This window comes from Arachis ipaensis, chromosome B9 (genome assembly GCF_059453495.1).
Source record: "Arachis ipaensis isolate K30076 ecotype BB chromosome B9, ASM5945349v1, whole genome shotgun sequence".
NCBI lineage: Eukaryota > Viridiplantae > Streptophyta > Magnoliopsida > Fabales > Fabaceae > Arachis > Arachis ipaensis.
Genome location: NC_142444.1, coordinates 46,200,602 through 46,224,001, shown reverse-complemented (window position 1 = coordinate 46,224,001; position 23,400 = coordinate 46,200,602). Strand labels below are relative to the sequence as shown.

Below are 23,400 nucleotides of genomic sequence, written 5' to 3'. Positions count from 1 at the left end.
TGGAGCACCCATGTATAACTCGTACTCTAATATTACTAAAAACCTACTTAAAACCCATGCTAACTTAAGCACCGGTGTCTCTTGCAGGTACCACCACCCTCCGGTGACCAAGGATCAACAACACCACCAGGTCCAACAAGTCAGATACGACAGCTCCGGCCACCACCGCAGATCTCGTCCGAGATCGACCTACAATTTTAGGTAACCCTCGGAACGTTGGTGCCGTTGCCGGGGAACCTGGAAGTCATCCCATCATCATGGCAGACAACCTTGACAATAACCACAATTCTGATCGGGAAAATAGGACGCCGCATAAGAACGCGGACATCACACAGAAAGATACATCTCAACCAAATGGAGACAAACACTCTCCAAATACAGAAATCTTAGATGCCCTCTGAGAACATTAGGATCGCCTCAAATAGCTCGAAAAAGAGGGCGAACATCAATGAGAAGTGGAGAGGAACCTCCAGAGAGAAACTAGGCGACGACGAGAGCTAGAGGACAAGCTCCTAAAGCTCGAGGCTGATCTCAAAGCTAAAACCGTTCAGTCCAGTCACGAGGACAGCTCCCACAAGGACCAAGACCCCTTCACCAAGGAGATCATGAAAGCTAAAGTTCCAAAGGATTTTAAAGCTCCCGACATGACATCATACGATGGTACCTCGGATCCTAGCCATCATCTCAGCAATTTCAGAACCATAATGTATCTCACTAATGCCTCAGATGCTGTTGGATGCAAAGCCTTCCCAACAACCTTGACAAAGACAGCAATAAAATAGTTTGACAGTTTGCCTCCCAGATCCGTCACAAGTTTTGACGACCTAGCCAAAAAATTTCTTGCCAGATTCTCTATCCAGAAGGACAAAGCCAAACACGCCCCGAGCCTGCTAGGAATCAAGCAAGGAGATCGGGAGAGTCTTCGCAGCTACATGGAAAGATTCAACAAAGCATGTCTGGACATACAAAGTCTACCAACAGAAGCAGCCATCATGGGTCTCATCATTGGCCTAAGAAAAGGACCTTTTAGCCACTCCATATCAAAAAAAACATCCAACATCCCTGAATGAGGTACAAGAACGGGCAAAGAATTATGTTAACATGGAGGAGAATTCTCGATTAGGAAAAACCTCAAAACCTGGATTCTCCTACCCCTCTCGGGACAAGGATAAAGAGTCCAAGAAAAAAGAAGATTAACTCACGGAGAAGCCCCGAAAATACCACAATTACACTCCTCTTCGGGTGTCTCTTGTAGATGTTTTTCGAGAAATATGCAACACTGAGAAGATCCCACCACCTCGCCCAATCAAAAGCAAAAAAGGAGGGAGAAGTCGGACAGAGTACTGTGAGTACCATCGAATGTACGGACATCCCACTAATGAATGCTTCGACCTAAAAGATATCATAGAGAAATTGGCGAGAGAAGGGCGACTAGATCGGTACTTAACCAACAAAATGGAAGAACTAAGGAAAAAAAGAAGGGACAAAGACACCTTAAAGAAGTTTATCATGTAGGGGAAGGAGAGAGGTCATCCAACCTCCCCGCTATTACCTTTACCCAAGAAGATGCAACAGGCATCATCCCGGAACATGATGATCCCATAGTCATTACCATCATATTGGCTAACGCTAACCTCCACAGAACATTAATCGAATAGGGAAGTTCTGTGGACATCTTATTCAAAACTGCCTTCGACAAACTCGGCCTACAAGAAAAAGAGCTCAGAGCATATCCGATTAGCTTGTTCGGACTAGGAGATACTCCAATCCAACCACTCAGGTATATCTCACTACACACAACCTTTGGATAGGAAACCCGGTCAAGGACACTTAACATAGACTACATTGTAGTTGACGTACGCTCAGCTTACAACGTCCTAATAGGTCGGACAACACTGAACCAGCTAGCCACAGTGGTCTCGACTCCACATCTATGCATGAAGTTTCCAACTCTAGAAGGGATCGCCACGATAAAAGGAGACCAAAAAATTGCACGTCGCTGTTATGATAAAAATTTGAACCTTAAAGGCAACCCAAAAAGGGAGGAAGTCCACACTATAGAACTCGGGGGAATCCGAGCTCGCAAAGAACTCCGCCCTCAGCCAGAAGGTGAAACTCAAGAAGTTCAAATTGGAAACGATCCAAGCAAAACAACAAATATAGGAGCAAATCTGAGAGAAAACTTAAAGGAACTACTAATAAAGCTCCTAAAAGACAACTTCGACCTCTTTGCATGGAAGGCCGCTGACATGCCTGGTATCGATCCCGGACTAATGTGCCACAAATTAGCCGTCTACCCAGGGTCTCGGCCAGTACAACAAAAGCGTAGGAAGCTTAGCCCGGAAAGGTCGCAAGCTGTAGAGGAGCAGGTACAGGCCTTGTTAGAGGCAGGGTTCATAAGGGAGGTAAAATATCCATTATTGCTAGCCAACGTGGTGTTGGTCAAAAAATCAAATGGGAAGTGGCGGATGTGCACCGATTACACCGACCTCAACAAAGCCTGCCCAAAAGATCCCTACCTGCTCCCAAACATCGACACACTAGTTGACACTTCGTCAGGATATTAGTACCTCTCCTTCATGGACGCTTACTCAGGATACAACCAGATCCCAATCTATCAACCCGACCAAGAGAAGACATCATTCTTGACCCCAAAAGCAAATTATTGCTACATAGTTATGCCCTTCGGACTCAAGAACTCATGGGCTATATACCAAAGATTGATGAACAAAATCTTTACAGACCACATTGGGAAACTAATGGAGGTTTACGTAGACGATATGCTGGTAAAAACACAAAGTGAGGAATCCTTGTTGCCCGACCTCGCCAAAGTGTTCGACACCATCAGAAAGCATGGAATGCGACTTAATCCTGCAAAGTGCACCTTTGCGGTAGAAGCTGGCAAATTCTTGGGCTTCATGCTCACACAAAGAGGAATTGAGGCAAACCCAGACAAATTTCAGGCCATACTCAACATGAAAAGTCCGACCTGCATTAAAGAAGTACAACAGCTCAACGGAAGACTTGCAGCCCTGTCCAAGTTTCTAGCCGGGTCAGCCATCAGATCTCTCCCCTTTTACGCCACATTAAGGAAAGGAAAGAGGTTTGAATGGATCACAGAGTGTGAGCAAGCCTTCTAAGATTTCAAAAAATTCTTGGACAACCACCCATTCTTACCCGACCACGGGAAGGAGAAGCACTCATATTATACCTCGCAGTAGGAAATCGGGCAATAGCCTCAACACTAGTCAGAGAAGACGAAAGTGGGTAACAACCCATTTACTTCATCAGCAAAGCTTTACAAGGGGCTGAACTGAACTATCAAAAGATAGAAAAGTTCGCCTATGCACTCATACTCACTTCTCGCCGACTCCGCCCATACTTTCAAGCGCACACTATCAAGGTTCGGACCAACCAGCCCATAAAAAGAATTCTACAGAAGACAGACTTAACTGAAAGAATCCTACAATGGGCAGTTGAGTTGTCTGAATTCGATCTCCTATGTGAAACTCGGAGAGCCATCAAGTCACAGTATCTGGCCGACTTCATTGTTGAGTACACAGATACCCCGGGAAATCCCACAAAATGGAAACTCTACGTGAACGGCTCTTCGAACAAAACTGGAAGTGGCGCAGGCGTGATAATAGAAAGTGATCAGGGAACCCAATTCGAACTCTCATTAAAATTTGACTTATCTGCTTCAAATAATCAAGCCGAATACGAAGCATTACTAGCTGGTTTGAGGCTGGCTAAGGAGATAGGAGTTCAAAAGCTCACCATCTTCAGTGATTCATAAATAGTTACCTTGCAAATAGAAGGGAATTACCAGGCCAAGGATCCCACCATGAAAAAATATCTAGACAAGACCAGAGAACAGCTCAGACAACTCGGGGAATATGAGATCCAACATATACTTCGGGAACAAAATGCTCGAGCTGATGCACTCTCAAAACTAGCCAGCACCAAACCAGGGGGCAATAATAGAAGCCTCATCCAGGAAATATTGCAAAGCCCATCAATCTTAGAGGAAGAAAAGATCATAACCATATCAGGTCAAGATCAGTGGTGGATGACCCCCATAATCAACTACCTCAAGACAGAGGCACTCCCCACAGATAAGAAGGAGGCAAAGAGGTTGATACGCGAAGCACAGCACTACACCATAGTAGGCAACATCTTATACAGAAGAGGGATCTCAACACCCCTCCTAAAATACGTACCAACCTCCAACACCAGGGAAGTCCTGGAAGAAGTACACAGTGGCATGTGTGGCAACCACTTGGAGGCACGAGCTCTTTCCAAAAAGATACTACGAGTTGGATTCTTCTGGCCAACCTTACAAAAAGAAGCAACAGAATTCATTAAAACATGCCCACCATGTCAGAAGCATGCTAACTTCCACGTCGCCCCACCAGAAGAGCTCATCAGTGTGACGTCACCCTGGCCATTCGCAAAATGGGGGCTAGACCTACTCGGACCCTTTCCCCAAGGATCGGGACAAGTCAAATTTCTCATTGTAGGGGTGGACTATTTCGCAAAATGGATTGAGGCAGAGCCCCTAGCCAATGCCACTGCTCAAAGAAGTCGGAAGTTTCTATACAGGAATATTATTATAAGGTTTGGAGTCTCTTACTCCATCACCACAAATAATGGCACTCAATTTACGGATATAGGCTTTAGAAACTTGGTAGCTGACTTGAAAATAAAGCACCAATTCACATCTGTAGAACACCCACAAGCTAACGGACAGGCAGAAGCTGCCAACAAAGTCATACTAGCTGGGTTAAAACGGAGACTACAGGACGGAAAGGGAGCTTCGGCCAAAGAGCTCCCACAAGTCTTATGGGCATATTGGACAACTCTGCACTCCACCATAGGAGAATCACCTTTCTGACTTGCTTACGGAATTAAGGCAATGATCCCAGTGGAGATAGAGAAAGGATCTCCTAGAATAATCCTCTACAATGAAGAAGCCAACTCCCAAAATCAAAGAGAAGAGCTTGACCTACTACCCGAGGTCCGAGAAGGAGCTCGAATTAGAGAGGAAGCGCTAAAGCGTCAAATGACTTCAAGGTATAATCAGAGGGTAATCCGCGAAGCTTCACCTGCAACGATCTCATCCTAATCCAAAATGACATCAGAGCAGGTCAATCAGGAGAGGGGAAGCTAGTAGCTAACTGGAAAGGACCTTACCGAGTTGTAGAGGTACTGGGAAAAGGCTGCTACAAGGTGTCTGACCTCAAGGGACGAGAGCTACCAAGGTCATGGCATGCCTGTAATCTAAGAAGGTACTATAGTTAGACAATAATAAAGATCTTAGGTTAAGGTGCACTCTTTTTCCTGAAAAAGGTTTTTTAATGAGGCACCAAGCCAAGATCTACAAAATTGCCCGATTTAGAAGGGTAAGCACTTATATGAATACATTCTTGTCTATATGTCTATTTTCTACTTGAATAAAATTTTTCAGATTCCCTAAAAGGTTTCCTACCAAGACGTATTGATTTGAGCGAAAAAATTCATTTTCCGATCACGACAAGGTCGGCAAGGTAAAAACCAAATTCACCGTCCGGTCATGACAAGGTTGGCAAGGTGAAAACCAAATTCACCGCCCGATGACGACAAGGTCGACAACGTGAAAACCAAATTCACCATTTGATCACGACAAGGTCGACAACGTGAAAACCAAATTCACCGTTCGATCACGACAAGGTCGGCAAAGTGCAAGCGATTAAAACATATCAATGCAAGAAGTTATGAAAAGTAATCCATAAAAAGTGGCCTGACGAGGTCTGACTAAAAATGGACTGCTAAAAATAACTTACAAAGAGGTCGGACAAAACGACCAACGCAAAAAGTTGTAAAAAGTTATCCAAAAAAGTGGCCTGACGAGGTCTGACTAAAAATGGACTGCTAAAAATAACTTACAAAGAGGTCGAAACAAAACGACCAACGCAAAAAGTTATAAAAAGTAATCCATAAAAAGTGGCCTGACGAGGTCTGACTAAAAATGGACTACTAAAAATAACTTAAGAAGGACCCACAAAGAAGAAGTCGGACCTCCATAAAAAGTGGCCTGACAAGGTCTGACTAAAAATGGATTACTAAAAATAACTTAGGAAGGATCGACAATAGAAGTTGGACCAATGAAAAGCGTGCATTAAAAGGGAAAGCCACGACCACCGCAGATCTCGTCCGAGATCAACCTACAGTTTCAGGTAACCCTCGGAACACTTACCATTCCTTCAAATGCTTTCCGTACAGCAGAGTTGAGATCAACTTCCAATAAAACTGGATCTTTATCCTCCTTAAATTCAACTTCTGTCCACCTATTGACACTGACAGCACCTGCACAAAAGCTCTCCATCTTTTGGTAATCGATTAGTGAGAATTTGTCTGGTAATGAAAATTTTAAGGCAATATTTCCATTGCAAAACCTTCCAAGCTTTGGTAGATCAGGTAAATCACAGAGCCAAACCTTAAACCACGATCCAGAAGGCTGTAAATTATTTCACCGTTAGGCTTGAATTTTGGCTTGGGCAGAGATAAGGGGTTAGGGTTAGAAATTTTTTTATAGGAACTTAATTGTATTTTAAATTATTATGAATTTAAATATCTGCAAAATAAAAAATCAAGGATATATTTATCTTTTTATAAAAGAATTTAAATATAATTCGGTTCATATTGTGTAAATCGATCGAAACAAACCAGATCTAATAATTATAATACAGACAATTGGACTTATTATTTTTGCTATGATAAACTGATTTTGTTGTGGTTTATTAAAAAATAGCTTATTAACCGGTTTAATAAAAATGTTCAATCATATTATGATACGTGTACACATCTTTAAAAAAAAATCATTTTTTGTGTCTTTATTTAAATGGTCTCTATTTTTTTTGTTAGTGAACTTTTTTTTTTCATTAATTAACTGCCTTCCTAATTAATTTCCTTCCTAATAGAGTTGGTCCCCCAAATATTTTTTCTATGGAAGCTTCGGCGGCATTAAGTTAGTCCACGTAGTACACCGTCTCTGACCACAACTTTAAATCACTTAATTAATTAGATTTCAATCAAACATACAAACCCTCAGCTTCATTCTTACCTTCCGTTCCTCAACAACTGGCAGCGATTCCCACTTTTTCCATTTATAAGCTAAACCCCCTTCACTCTTAACACCCTTATTTTCTTTCTTCTATTCTCTACAACTCAACAAAACGTTGTTCAGTGACCAAAAACAACACCACCATGACCTCCATTTTGCATAACCGTCCAAATGACGCAATTATCCTTCTCTCCTTCTTTCTCTTTCACCTGCTTCTCTTCTTTCCCTTCACCGGAGCACAATCCGATAACAACAACCAAAACAACAATTACTACAACCGTTTCAGCCCTTCCATGGCGATCATAGTTGTAATCCTCGTCTCCGCACTCTTCCTCATGGGATTCTTCTCCATCTACATCCGCCACTGCTCCGACTCTCCTTCCGCCAGCATCCGCCACCTTGTCGCCACCGGCAGATCCCGCCGTGGTCACCGAGGTCTCGACCCTGCCGTCATCGACTCGTTCCCAACCTTAGAGTACTCAGTCGTAAAAATCCACAAGATTGGAAAGGGAGCACTCGAATGCGCAGTGTGCCTCAACGAGTTTGAAGACACTGAAACGCTGCGTTTGATTCCCAAATGCGACCACGTGTTCCACCCTGAGTGTATCGACGAGTGGCTCGAGTCTCACACCACGTGTCCGGTTTGCAGAGCCGACCTCCTCCCACAACCGGGAGACTCCGTACGCGGCGCCGCCGCCGTCGTGATTCCGGAGTTGGCAAACGACGAGTTGTCCTCGCCGCGCAATTTGGAATCGCGGAACCAAAGCGACGTCGTAGTTGCTGTGGAGCAAGAAAGTGAGAATCTGGAGAGTAATAAGAATGAAAGGGTAAGTGTTGATGAACGGGAAGTATTGTGTTTGAATATGAACCAGGCGTTGAATTTGAACCGCACCAGGGGTTCCCGGTCGGGGAGGCCGAGGAGGTTTCCGAGATCACATTCGACCGGGCACTCGCTGGTCCAACCAGGTGAGGACACAGAGCGGTTCACTTTAAGATTGCCTTTGGAAGTGAGGAAGAAGATTCTAGAACCTCAGTTGAACCGAGCGAGGAGCTTGGTTATTTTGCCGAGAGAAGGGAGCTCAAAGAGGGGTTACCGAACTGGGGGCGGAGAAGGAAGTAGTAGGGGCTGGTCTACAAGGCGGTTAGACCGGGTTTTTAAGTCGGACCGGTGGATTTTCACTATGGCGCCACCGTTTCTCGTTAGGGCGTCGTCAATTAAGTCACCACGGGTGGCTAATAGCGCCGGCGGCGGAAGTTCATCGGCTGCTCCAGCAGCTGCACCACCAGTTCTGACTGCACCAACAGCAACATCAGAAATAGACCATCTACCGGTTTAACTGAGCTTTCTATGAACCCAACTTAAATGGTTCTTTTGTATTTATTCTTTTGTTTGTTTTTTTTTTTATAATTATTATTTGGCCACGATTTTGGTTTTCCAACGTGAAATTTGTAAAGATGTGTATAAGTAGCACATTTATTGATACACAGTGAAATCATATCATAAATTAAATTTCAGTTCAATTAAGAATGTTAAGAATTTATAAGCAAAATGAGATAGGTTGAGGATTTTGGAGTAATTATTTTACCTGCGTCTTCTATATTCTATGGTGAGGGCTATACTCTGTGATGAGGGGTCCATCTAAAGCTTCATCTTTTTATTAGTGATGATTTTTCTAGATAAAAATTAAAAACTAATAAAAAAGTCATTCAAATGCACATATTTTAAATATGTTTTATACTTCAGATTGTTATTATCAGCAACTAACTTTTTGAATAAGCAAGTGTGCAACTTTGAAAAAAGTGAAATTGGTTTCCTTGAAATTTTGGGTCTATTCTTAGTTGATTTCTGGCTTTTTACCATGGGTCTATTATTTTTATTTTAGGAAATTTAACACAATAAGTGGAGTATCGTATTAGATAAACAAAATATTCAAACAGTACTCAAATAAACAAGTAGTACTCAAGTCATTGTGAGAAACTAGAGAAAATATTGTAAAGATTTTTTTTTAATGAACACCATAAATTAGTTATAGTATATTTATATATTATTTTATTCTATTTTAATGACCAATTATTGTTAATTAATTTTTGTATTCACATCTTTTCATTTATTTGTTACTGTTTTTAAAATTTATTATCAAATTATTATTATTTTAAAACATATTACTACCATGATAAAAAGATAACAATTCAGTAATATATTTTAAAATGTAATAATTCAATAATTAATTCTAAAAATAGCAGTTGATAAGTAAAAAATTCCCGTATTCATGTAGCATGCATGACTCAATAACATATATTGAGGAATCGCCTTATTCATTTGCTTCAAATTATCTATCAGAAAAACGATAAATAAGTTTTTAACTTTTTATTTTAAAGATAAATAAATTTTTTATTAATTAAAAATATAAAAATATTTTTTATTATTAAAAATGAAAGATATTTAAGTTCTTTTAAAAAATTTATTTATCTTTATATATTTTAGATTGACAAATTTAAATATCTTACTTTTTAAAAAATAAAAGATATTTTTATATTTTTAATTAATTAAAAATTTATGTATTTTAAAATTATAAAATCAGAGATTTTTTTTTTCGTTTTTAACATGAATGGTCAATGATAGTCCTAGTAGAAATTAAATATGACTTTGTACTTTTCATATGAGATATTACTTTTATATGAGGATAGTTTCATTAGCTTTAATTTTATATTTTGAATAATATACATATATATATATATATATATATGTACAAGATGTCTCTGGTACGGGTTGAGAGATGGATCGAGAACTTGTGGGTTGAGGCAGATGTCGGATCACTTGCCTGGAGCAATGGGGGGTGGTACCTGCAAAGACACTCCGACGCTCAAGTCAGAATGGATCTAAGAGGTAGAAGGTGTGAGGAATGAATGAATACCTGGAGGGACCTGGGTCCTCTATTTATAGGTGATAGTGAATATCTTATCTTATGTTATTTGGCTAAGATAAGGGAGACGTTTGAATTATCTTATCTTATCTTATCTTATCTTATTTGGCTAAGATAAGAGAGACGTTTGAATTCGAAAGTTGGTTTAGGAGTTCTAGTGGGCTGGTTCCGGGCCTTCTGGAAGGGCGAAGGGGGTCGGACCCTGGTAACCGAGTTCGGGGAACGTTCTGGGTGTAGGATCCGTGGGCCGGATCCGTAACAGTTGCCCCCGGAGCGAGAGAGTGAGTGTGCTCAGTCTCATCGCTGGAGAAACATTTTTCTCGCCATTGTGGTTTGGCAAGGAGATCGTTGTTTGGTTTTTCCGATCGAGGTCGAGGATTTGGGGAGTTCCTAGCCGTTTCATGGTTAGGCCAGGAGCGCATTGTTTGGGCATCTCATCACATGCCGGGTTTGATGACCGTTCCGAAGAAGGGCCCGGAGATCGGGTCTGGAACAGTTGCCCCCGGAGCATGAGAGTATGCTTTCTTGGTCTCAATGCTAAGTCATTGGAGAGTCTGATTCTCTGTAGTTCGGGAGACTGTGAGGGGCTTGAAAAAGGCGTGACGTCATCATGTACCAATTGGTAGGATGTTGGTCAATATGGATTTCCGCGAATTGGAAGACCGTCAGCTCATGCTTGTTTTGTGTGGCCTTTCTTGGGCCGTTATTGTGAACTTATTTTAGGCCTCTTGGTGGGCCGATTTCAAGACTTTGTTTATTTAGCTTATTTGGATTCCCGTTTTGTTGGCTTTGCGGGTGATCGATTCACGAGTCACTATTTTTGTTATTTGGATATCCATTTTGTTATTTGGATATCCGTTTTATTGGCCTCGGGTGATCGATTCCCGGGTAGCCGTTTACTTATTTGGATATCCGTTTTATTATTTGGATATCCGTTTTATTGGCTTTGGGGTGATCGATTCCCGGGTAGCCGTTTACTTATTTGGATATCCGTTTTATTATTTGGATATCCGTTTTATTGGCTTCGGGGTGATCGATTCCCGGGTAGCCGTTTGCTTATTTGGATATCCGGTTTATTATTTGGATATCCGTTTTGTTGGCCTCAGAGTGATCGATTCCCGGGTAGCCGTTTACTTATTTGGATATCCGTTTTATTATTTGGATATCCGTTTTATTGGCTTCGGGGTGATCGATTCCTGGGTAGCCGTTTGCTTATTTGGATATCCGTTTTGTTGGCCTCGGAATGATCGATTCCCGGGTAGCCGTTTACTTATTTGGATATCCGTTTTATTATTTGGATATCCATTTTATTGGCTTCGGGGTGATTGATTCCCGGGTAGTCGTTTACTTATTTGGATATCCGTTTTATTATTTGGATATCCATTTTGTTGGCCTCGGGGTGATCGATTCCCGGGTAGCCATTTACTTATTTGGATATCCGTTTTATTATTTGGATATCCGTTTTATTGGCCTCGGAGTGATCGATCCCCGGGCCGCTATTTTTGTTATTTGGATACCCGTTTTGTTATTTGGATATCCGTTTTATTGGCTTCGGGGTGATCGATTCCCGGGTAGCCGTTTACTTATTTGGATATCCGTTTTATTATTTGGATATCCGTTTTATTGGGAGTGGGTAGACCGATGTTGTTTGTCATAAGACGAGGTCTCCTGGTCCGAAGTCTCGTCGTACCGTGCTGCCATTGTACCTTAGGCTTATTCTCTATTTTAAGACTAGCTCACATAGGTGTGCTATACTCCTGACCTTGTCTGCAAGGCCCTACTTTGCTTCTTTGTCGTTTCCTCCCATGGTTCTGCGTGGATTTTGGTGTGCATCGAGATCAGAAAGGAAGATTCCTGCTGCGTCTCGGAATCTCTTGCGTAGGGCTAGGCTGATGTTGTCGTATTCTACCGCGGTTTCCCGGTCTTCGTGGATGGTTCCGACGAAGCCATCTTCTGCCGTGAACTTCATTAGAAGGTATTTGGTAAAGATGACGGCGGAGAGGTCGTTGATTGTTTTCCTTCCGAGGATGACGTTATAAGCGGTGGAGTTCTTGAGGACCACGAACTCGGACATGATTGTCTTCCTCTGGCTTCCCGTCCCTATGGTAAGGGGAAGAATGATGGAACCGTCTGGCTTGAGGAAGTTGTCTCCGAGTCTCGTGACACTGTTGCGGTATGTTTGGAGATTTTCGTTGCGGAGCTCGAGCTTGTCGAAGGCACCTCGGAAGAGGATGTTGGAGTCTGCGTCGGTGTCCACCAGTATTCTCTGAACTAGTCCTGTTCCAATTTTCGCCGAGATGACGAAAGGTGCGTCTTCGGCCGAGGTGCTGTGCTGGCAATCCTCGGGCAAGAAAGTTATCGTTTTGTCGGCTGTGGTAGCTGGGGCTTGATCTCTGACGGCCAAGACTTTGAGGTCCTTTTTTAGTGTTGATCTTGACTTGCTTGACACATCCTTGCCCGTGATGACATTTACTACTATGGCCGGGTCGTCTTCTGGACTTTCCCTGGGAGGTTGTTTTTGTGTTCTCAGGTTGCATCCTTTCCTTTTAGGCGACCTGTCTTTTTCCGCGCGTTTTGGTTCTCTGATGATTTTGGCGAACTCTGGGGTTTTGCCGTCTCTTATAGCTTGTTTGAGGGCATCTTTAAGGTCGAGACAATCTTGTGTCCTGTGTCCGTAACCTCGGTGGTAGTTGCAGTAAAGGGTCTTGTTGCCACCCGTTCTTTCTCTGAGTTGTCGGGCTTTCGGGATAATACCCCAATCCACTATCTAGTGGTATATCTCGGTAATCGAGGCTGTCAGGGGGTGTAGTTCGAGAATTTCCCGATCCTGGATGGTCGGTTTGTGTTGGTTTGTTTGGGTTGGTCTATTTGACTTTCTCTGGGCATCGGATTATGGCGGGGAGTCGGGTTGCCGTGTGGGGTGTTGCCGTGTTGCCGTTTATTGGCGGCGACGACCTGGCTGACCTCCTCGTCGTTTATGTAGTCTCTGGCGATGTTTTGGATCTCGTGCATCGTCCATACTGGCTTGGTGGTGAGGTGTTTGTGGAAGTCTTCGTTCATAAGCCCATTGGTTAAACAAAGGCTTGCGACGGAATCCGTGAGTCCATCAATCGTTAGGCATTCATCGTTGAAGCGGTCCAGGTATTTTCGTGTGGATTCGTCTTGTTTCTGTGTGACCCCTAATAAGATGATGGGGTGTTTAGCTTTGGTGATTCTGGTGGTGAATTGGGCCATGAACTTTCGTGAGATATCGTGGAAGCCAGTTATGGATCTGTTGGGGAGGGCGTTGAACCATTTGATCGCAGGGCCAGCTAAGGTTATCGAGAAGGCCTTACACCGGATCATGTTGGCGGCTCCTTCCAGGTTCATCCTGGCCTCGAAGGCCGTTAGGTGTTCCCAGGGATCGTTAGTCCCGTCCTATTTCATGTCAGTAGGCTTGTTGAAGTCCTTCAGGAGTTTGGCTCTCAAGAATTTTTCTGTGAATGGGATGGCTTCCATTATCACGTGCATGTTTCCTACTCGTTTGGCCTCCCGATGGTGCCGTCGGTCGTCTTCTTCGCGTCGGTGTTTCGGGTCTAGGGAAATGCTGCGATCGTGCTGTTTGCAGTGTTGTTGCTCAGGGGGCCTGGTATTCCTGGTATCGCGATGAGATTAGGTCCTGGAGGTCGCTTGGCTTGTATGCTCCGGGTGGTACCGTTCTTTGGGTGTGACTCGGCCTTTGAGGTTTTGCACCCTGAGGCACAACTCTTGGATTATCTGGACCCCCTTCTCTCCCAGGCCATCGGGTGGCCGGGCTTCAGTGGAAGGACGATTGTCCTCTCTTGGTTGTTGATGGGTTGGGGTTGGTTGGCGATGTGCCGCGTTTATTATCCTCCCATGGGTGGGAGGAGTGTTATCTTGGAGTTCGGGAGTTGGGCTTTGTGGGTTTGAGTTGGGGTGTCGGGTGGAGGATTGCTCCTCGAGGTTCTCCGTCATGCCGCCACGATTTGGCTATCCCCCGTATCTGTGCAAGAACCTTGAGAACTTTCTTGATCTATTGGCTCCTGAGAGGTCTGAGCTTGGCCACGGTGGTAGCATTTAAGGAGGTCGTTCATGATGTCATGGCGACAGAGTTGTCACAGGTGAGGTGGCGGATGACAGAGGTTTGGAACCTAGTGTTGAAAGAGGTGACCTCGTGGGTTTGGAGGAAGAGCTTGAAGAGTTCAAAAGAAGAAGCAACCTCGGTGGGTATGAAGCCGAAGTAGAGGGAGAAGATGGGGCCATGGCGCTTGGAGAGACGGATGAGGGAGTGGTGAATGAGAGGGTCCAAGAGGTGGAGGTGTCCCACTAAAGGGAGGCGAGACTTTGGGCTCAGAGGATTTGGAATTTCACCGTTGGAGTAGGGCGAGGGTGCATAAAGAGTGTTATTACTAAGAAGGTAATTGCAAGTAACATTGTTCCTTTGGGATTTCGCCGTTGGAATAGGGCGAAGGTGTGTTATCGCTACAAAGGTGATGTAAGTTAAGGAAACATTATTCCTTTGGGATTTCGCCGTTGGAGTAGGGCGAAAGGGTGCGTAAACATGCAAAGGTGATGCAAGTTAAGGAAACATTATTCCTTTGGGATTTCACCGTTGGAGTAGGGCGAAAGGGTGCATAAACCTGCAAAAGGTGATGCAAGTTAAGGAAACATTATTCCTTTGGGATTTCGCCGTTGGAGTAGGGCGAAAGGATGCATAAACATGCAAAGGTGATGCAAGTTAAGGAAACATTATTCCTTTTTGCTCTCAGTTATACGCAAGAAATCTGAGTTTGATGATTGCTCTTCTGGGTTATCCGCCATGCCGCCACAACGTTGCAAAGTCCCCACAGACGGCGCCAATGTACAAGATATCTCTGGTACGGGTTGAGAGATGGATCGAGAACTTGCGGGTTGAGGCAGATGCCGGATCACTTGCCTGGAGCAATGCGGGGTGGTACCTGCAAAGACACTCCGACGCTCAAGTCAGAATGGATCTAAGAGGTAGAAGGTGTGAGGAATGAATGAATACCTGGAGGGACCTGGGTCTTCTATTTATAGGTGATGGTGAATATCTTATCTTATCTTATTTGGCTAAGATAAGGGAGACGTTTGAATTATCTTATCTTATCTTATCTTATTTGGCTAAGATAAGAGAGACGTTTGAATTCGAAAGTTGGTTTAGGAGCTCTAGTGGGTTGGTTCCGGACCTTCTGGAAGGACGAAGGGGATCGGACCCTGGTAACTGAGTTCGGAGACCGTTCTGGGTGTAGGATCCGTGAGCCGGATCCGTAACAATACTTTAGTTGGAATGTTGCTATAAATAAAACTTTTCTAATTTATCGCTTAAATTTGCACTCTCCACAAGTTAAGAATCTAATTGACTAAGATAGCGTAAAAGAACTAAAGTAAAGAAGTAAGCATCCAAGTAATCCAAATGGCACCATATATAATATAATATTAAGTATCTCTAATTGGATCATGGTCATATAATTTATTAAACTACTTGAGGGATGCCATAATGTATTACCATAGAATTTATAGTACTATTAGGTCTCAAATTGATAGTCAAATAATGGAATATTAACAATCTAAAGTGTTTATTACATTATTTAATTAAATAATGTTAAATTAAAAAATATTTAAAAATTTCATATAAACAAATCAAACTAACCTTAGAAGAGATTTTTTTCATAATCCTCACTAAAAATGTTTAAGGTAAATTAATTACAAGGATACTTTCATGTATTATTACAACACTCGCATTTTTTTAGTTTTCAAATATTACACTCGCTTATTATTCTATTTTATCTATATTTTAATTTCATATGATTTCCAACAAATTAAACATTAAAAAAATGCTCAAACATTCATTGTTATAGCTAAGGATTTATAAATATTTTTTTGTAAGTATTCCATATGTTGGAAGTAATACTCTTCACCATAAATATAAACTAGTGTAAAGTTTTTTCTCTCCACATGAATTTTTAATAAGTAGAAAAAAATGTCAAGTTAATTTCGTTGAATGAGTCTTGTATATAAGCACCTCTTTTGCATGACAGTATCAGAAAAAGCTTGGAAACTACTTTCCAAGCCATTAGTTTAATTTGTTTGACTTGGCCTCTCTCTAGACTTTTAAGACAAAAATGAAAAATTTATTCTTATATTGCTTTGGAACCTAATATTTTATTTTACAAAAGTATTTGAGAAATAATAGAAAAATAGTTCAAAACAATCTAAAATTATTTTATTTTATATGTTTCAATTATCACTTGTTTTATTTTATATTTTTTAATTATATTAAAATAACTTTGATTTATTATTTCTCTCGTATTATCATTTATTTATTTTTTCCATTACTCCAAAAGTTTCTCTTCGTAGAAAAATTAGGAAACGAAAATACCAAATATAATTTGACAGCATGACATATTTGAGGAATTCATTTGCAATTTAATTTTGGTCAAAAATTGAAGAGTGGTTCATAACTATTAGAATAAGCAGTTAAAAGTCAAAAAAGCATGCATTCAGTGTTTATAATGTTGCAACTAAATGTGAATTGAGCGATCTACTTCCAACACTTTTTTCATTTTTAATTTTTTTTATATATATTTGGCCAGCCTGATTTCAAAATTTTTCACATAAATTGTATATGGCAATAGGTAGAATAAAATAGGGTTTAGATTCTACCTTAATTTTATCTGCGGATTAAAATTTTTATTAAAACTCTATTTTATTCTACTCGTGGGTTGAGAATCTCTCAACTTTAATACTAGCTGTACCCTAAAATTCTACATTCTATTCTATCTTATTCTATTTACAAAAATATCAAAATTTTGTTTTATTTTTATTTTGTATTAACTTTATAAATATAGAAATACTTTAAAATACTAAATTAACTAATTAGTTTAGTAGTTGTTCATTTATTTTAAGTCATTATATAAAAAAGATTGTAATATCAACTTTCACCTCTTTTATTATATATATTTAATTTTTATAAAATATGTGTTATATATGAAATACAAATAGAGTAGGATAAAATACACCTAAACTCGTATTCTATTCTAACTAAATCAACTTTTACCTCTTTTACTGTATATCTAATTTTTATAAAATATGTGTTATATATAAAATACATATAAAATAGGATAAGATATACTTAAACTCGGATCCTATCTTACCCGAACCAATTTTTATCCCATATGGTGGATAGGCTACCCTACCGAGCACGTTGGATTTTTTTTTTCTCAAAAAAGAAAATTTTTTTGATTTTAATAGAATTTTTTATACTATTATATCCTTTGCTCTTATTATTTCTTCTCTGTCCAGTTAGTCAACTATTTTGACAACACAAAAAAATTTGAAAAAAATACTAAAGATATAATAGAATTTTTATTAGATTTTTATTGTCAAAATAAGATGATATGATCCAAATAACCAGAATTTTGGTTAAAAGTTTATCATCAAAATAACCATGGCATAGTATATATTATTATTCGCAAAGATAAGATTTTAAAACTAAATAAGCAGTACCTCCGCTTGATATAAATGAAATAATAATTGAACCAGCTACAAGCTTTAATTTGAACGTACAATAATGATGATGAGAATATTATATATAGGTCCATTATATATAGGATATACATTATTTAATTTTTTATATATATTTAAGTATTATAAGAACTAAAGTTGCATGCATTTAGATCACAGTTAATGAAGCTTCCTCTCAAATTCCAATGACGGTGCAAATATTAATTGGCATCACCAAATAAAGTTAATAGCTATCACAACAAAAATACCTGAATTCTCTGGTTCTATTTTGTTTTTATTAGCGGATAGAAATTAGAGAACATGTGCTTATGTTGGTTCTACATATGTTTTTTTCTGTCTCCCAATATGAATGTGTGGGGCTATGAATTTTGATTTAGCATGTTTTGATGTAAAAATTTAACAGATCAACAAATCATTAATATTTTAAATTTGATGAGTCTAACTTCTTAAATAATTAATAGCATTGATATACTTTAATCATTGTAAGAGTGACATGACCTTTAATTAACATCCATTGATTTAATTTAATAAAATTTTATAAAATATATAATTAATTTATTATATTATTATAATGTTAAAAATAGAAATTAATAAAAATTAAGAGTGACTTAATTAAAATTCTCTAATATTTTGTTGAAATTTTTTGAATATAACTATTTTTTTTTGTCAATTCTCAACTCTTTTAATTTTTTTTTTTAACTTCAAAACTAGTGTAATATATCACCATAGAGAAGGGAAGAGACTCTAATCAAAATACCAATCAAGAGCATGATGAAAAAATAGAGAATGTGATTATTTTGGAGGAAGAAGATGTGAGACAAGGGACTAATACGTGTATTCATAGACTCATTGAAAAATTTTTTGCTGATAAAACCTTCTCAATAGTACTATAGAGAAAGCATTAAGCACCATTTGGGATAGTGCGAATGATTTTTAGTTGCTGCACGTGGAAAGAATCCGTTTCAATTCTTCTTTGATAATGAATTGGATGTGATTCGTATTGAATAGGGAACTCCGTAACTCTTTAAAAATTACGTATTCATGTAAGGAGACAAAAGGAGAAGGATCACGAAAGGAAGAATGTGATAGAAATCTTTTCGATTTGGATTCAGTTTTGGAGTCTTCTCGAGAGTTTTAAAATGCTGGAGGCTGGAAGAAAGATAGGCAATAGCATCAGAAAGATCATTGACGTAAGGATATTTAAAGTTATAATCCAGAATAATCAAGGCAAAAATTAACGTTAATACTGGGAAGCAAATTAAAGGCAATGTTAATTTGTTATGGCCGAATCAGAAAAAAGTAGTGGTGGGACTAAGATACGAATGCATTGGTAATTTATGTATCTATGGTGGGTGGAAAAATGTCGGTTAAGAAATTCTGATAAAAATGGCGTTGCAAGTACAGTTTTAACCGATGAAAATTCCACTATCAATTTAAAAGTGTGTCATAATTAAGAATAAATAACTGGGAGTAGAATCCCGTGTCGTTTCCCAAAGAGTTGACACAATGATGCAAATTATTGATCAGGATTTTTCTGGATATTTTTGAGGTTGAGAATGGATAAATAAATAACTAGAAATTAACGCAATGAGCAATTAACAAAAGATGTTATGTGTTTGAAATAAAAGGCCTTGGTTAGGGGAGATAATTGGGGTTTCTATCCTTGTTGTCTTCCCCAAGTATGATAGTAAAGGTTCATTGCTTCCACTTTGTTATCCTCTAACAATTGAAGGAAAGTCAAGTGGTTTTCACTAACTCTGATTCACAAGTCCAAGTCACTCATAGGGGAGGACTATAGTTGGTGAAAATTGAGTTAGCCAGCAATTCCCAATTACGGATCAACACTTGAGTATCACAACTCAAGGGATCTCAATTAATTAATCCCTAAGTCAAGTTGAGAGCTTTAAGTCATTAACATGAATGCCATTTTCAATAAAACATAATAGGAATAAATAAAAGATATGGTAATTCTGAGAAATTAATCAAATTAAAACTGGCACAGATAATAATCAACACGAATCAAACAAGCAATAAAAATAAATATAAAAATATTTCAATGCATTAATAATAGTCAAAAGTGACAAGATCCAAACGTGGATGCAAAATAAACAAAAGGAAAAGAGTAATAGGAAAATTGGAAGAGAAAACTGGAAGAAAATTGACTCTAATGGAAAGTAGTAGCAGCTCTCTCAAGATCCAATTCAAAACCAAACTAAGAACATCAAATCCTAGAGAAAAGTAGGTGTTTCTCTCTCTAGAATTCAAAACTAAAACTAAAACTAAAGTGAAAGTGAAGTGTGTTTAGTCTCAGCTTGCCCCCTGCCTCTAATCTGTATTTTTAGGCTTGAAACTGGGTCCAAATCAGCCTAGAAATCGCCCCCAGCGAGTTCTGTTAAGTGCAGACGTGACGCTCTGTCACACGTTCGCGTCGGCCACGCGTACGCGTCGCTGAATTCCTGCGCTGGTCACGCGTACGTGTGGCTGTAAGATGCTTCATATCACGCGCATGCGTCAGCCATGCGTGCGCGTCGCTCCTCGCTTCTCAGCTCCACAGTTTCTTGTGTTCCTTCCACTTTAACATGCTTCCTCTTCATCCTTTAAGTCATTCATGCCCTGTAAACCTGAAAACACTTAACAAACACATCATGGCATCGAATGGTACAAAGTAGAATTAAAAATTAATGATTTTAAGGCCTAGGAAGCATGTTTTTAATCATAGCACAAAATTAGGAAGGAAATGAAAAACATGCAATTTACATGAATAAGTGTGAGAGAAGTTGATAAAACCCACTCAATTCAGTCCAAAATATATCATAAAATAGTGGTGTATCAAATCTTCCCACACTTAAACATTATCATGTCCTCATGCTAAGCTCAGGAAGACCAAAAGAATAAAGGGGAAAAAGGTGAGACTCATGCAATGCAACCTATCTATGCGAATGCAACTACATGCTAAAATGCTTCTACCTACTTGGTTTAAAGTAAACAAATTCTCTATGAACAACCATAAGTGAATTTCACTAATTTAAATCTCAAAATAAAGAACAAGTAAACTTGCAAGAAGAAAGCTCATGAAAGCCGAGAACAAAGACTTGAGCACCGAACCCTCATTAGAAGTGTATACACTCTAATCACTCAAGTGTTTATGGGTCGATTCTCTCGGTTCTCTACTAATATTGCTTTCTAAGACTTACTTTTCTTCTACCAATCAACACAATTTAATGCACAAATACACATATCAAGAGGTCTTTTCAAGGGTTGTAATGGGGTTAGGATCAAGGTAAGAATGTATTTGGTTAAGTGGACAAAAATCCAAATCCTTGATTAACCTAAACTTCCTACCTAACTTAAGACATTCCATGTTATCACAATGCAAAGCCTAGCCATCCATTAACTATTTTTCCATAAATTCATGCACCTTGATATCTTTTAAGTACAAGTCATATGCATTAGTTCACTTATTAGCCTTGGGGCATTTTGTCCTATTTTTATTGCTTTCTCTTTTTTCTTTCTTTTTTTTTTCTCTTATTATTCATATTTTTTTATTTTTTTTCTATTTTTTCAGGTAGTTAATGCATATGATTAATGTGTTAGATGCATGAACAAGTGCCCAACTATTTTCATATTTTCATATAGGAATATAGAATACCCAATTTTCTAAACATGTATTCCCCAATTCAATTTCCCCACACTTAATTCCTGTACACTTTACTAGTCTAAGCTAATCAAGGATTCAAATTAGGGACATTTATTGTTTTACGCTTAGAGTTAATGATGTGCTAAAATAAAGAATAAATGGGGTAAAATGGCTCAACATGGGCTTACAAAGGGTAGTGATAGGGTAAGGCCATATGGATATGTGAGCTAAGTAAAACATGGCCTCAATCACATAAGTGTATGCATACATCAAACCATGGAAATATAGAATCAAGCAAGATATAGATCACAATTTTAGAGAGAACAACACACACTAAAATAAAACATGGGTTGATAAAATGCAACCAATCAAATAGGTTCAAAATCTCACTGGTTTTGTGTGTTCGAGCTCTAAAACCATGTTCCAAATTAAATATCTTCAAACAAGTTTAACAAAAAATTTTAATTCAAATTAGTGAAATGCTATAGAATAGTGTCTTGAAAAAGAATTTATCACTTCAACCAAGTAATACCTAAATGCAAGCAACTACTACTCATGAAAGTTATCCTATCTAACAAAAAAAATAAAATATTGGTATTGAGAGATAGATGTTACCTTCAGAAGTCAGTTACCGACCTCCCCACATTTAAGGCTTGGCACGGTCCTCCGTGCCATCAGTGATGAGCAAAGTGGGGTTGGAATCATCACTTCCACTATTCGGCTTGTCATGGCTCTCCATGCTGTCATGTGAAGTGGATTCCGGGCTATCGGGTTCTTCCGGAGGTGGGTGAGTATAAACAGCGAGCTCCTTCAAGTAGTTGTATCGGCGCTTGTTGCGGCGCTCTATTTGCTCAATCCGCCGGCTTTGCCGGTCTAACATCTCAAGGATCTCAAGTAGCAACTAATTGGTGGGTGGTGGTGGTGCATGAGGTGTGGATGATGGTTGAACGGATGATGAAGGGGCGTCGAAGGTCGGGCCTTCATTCCGGCTCACAGATGGTGCTAGAGGTCTGATATACTTCCCATTTGGAACAAATTCATCATCCCGAGGAATCATGGTTCTCGTATCCCCAGCCCGATAGGAGACTCCTGCTGCAGATACTAAGTCTGTAACCAATGCGGGAAAAGGTAGGCTGCCCGCGATTTGCACCCGGCCCATAGCCTGTCGAATGAGTCTTGGCAAGTTGAGAGGTTGCTATGTGAGAATGCACCAGACAAGAACGACCATGTCAGCAGTGAAAGTAGACTCATGAGTGCTCAGAAATATGTAGTGGGACATGATTTATGCCCACACACGAGCCTCCAAGGTGAGTTCTTGGGCGGAGATGCTCTTGGGACGAGTCCGGTATTGCCTAGAGATCCAATTGCTATCAGGTTGGGCGATGACTCTCAGGACGCTGTTCCAGTCAAACTGGTATGTCTGGCGCTCAAGTTTGGCCTCTTGATAAGCATCCATCTCCTCTGGACTAGGTAAAAGATCAAGTACTCTCTGAATGGCACCTTCGGAGATAGGGACTTACTTTTGGCGTACATAGACTGATTGCAGTGTAGGCGAATGATAGTTGGCGTAGAATTCAACTACCCAAGAGAGATTGGCTTCTCGCGGCTGCCTCCTTAAGAATCCTGATGTTAGAATTTTTGCTAGTAAAGAATTTTATAAAAATAATCGCGTTGTAGATATAGTTTTTGAACCAACAAAAATTCCTTCGTACAAAAGTTTGGTTGTCACAAGTAACAAAACCCAATAAAAATTTATAACTGAAGTATTTAAATCTCGGGTCGTCTTCTCAAGGAGTTGCAGGGCAGTATGATTTATTATTGGTTATAAGTAAAAGTGTAATTTTGGGTTTCTGAATTAAGGAGCAAGTAATTTAAATGACAAGAAAAATAAATTAATAATTAATAAAATCTCTTGGCAAGGTATGAGAAATTGAAGTCCTATCCTAGTTATCCTTATCAGGTGCGAAGAGAATTGGATTCAGCTCCCACTTTTAATTAACCCTTGCTAAACAAAGGAAAGTCAAGTAGACAAATTAATTTGATCCTCAGGTCCTAGTCAACTCCTATGGAGAGACTAGAGTTATTGGAGTACAAATTAACCAGCAAAGAATTCCAATTCCAATCAACAGTTGAGTTTGATAACTCAAGTATTATAAATTACTTAACCAAAGCCAAAAAGAGAAAATAAATCT

The 23,400-nt window shown here is 39.6% G+C and overlaps 2 protein-coding genes across 2 annotated transcripts; one reads left to right on the top strand and one right to left on the bottom strand.

Annotated features, from left to right (window-relative positions):
* Window positions 1–7,082: 7,082 nt before the first annotated feature.
* On the top strand, window positions 7,083–8,652 carry LOC107615499 (E3 ubiquitin-protein ligase ATL6). Its single transcript, XM_021111126.2, has one exon. The coding sequence runs from the start codon at window positions 7,246–7,248 to the stop codon at window positions 8,437–8,439; it is 1,194 nt and encodes a 397-aa protein (XP_020966785.2). The 5' UTR covers window positions 7,083–7,245; the 3' UTR covers window positions 8,440–8,652.
* A 3,151-nt stretch (window positions 8,653–11,803) lies between these two features.
* Window positions 11,804–13,395, bottom strand: LOC148544526 (uncharacterized). The gene is made up of 2 exons (XM_088498951.1): window positions 12,991–13,395; window positions 11,804–12,793 (listed from the first exon to the last, which is right to left on the bottom strand). The coding sequence occupies exons 1-2, from the start codon at window positions 13,393–13,395 to the stop codon at window positions 11,804–11,806; spliced, it is 1,395 nt and encodes a 464-aa protein (XP_088355077.1).
* Window positions 13,396–23,400: the final 10,005 nt, after the last annotated feature.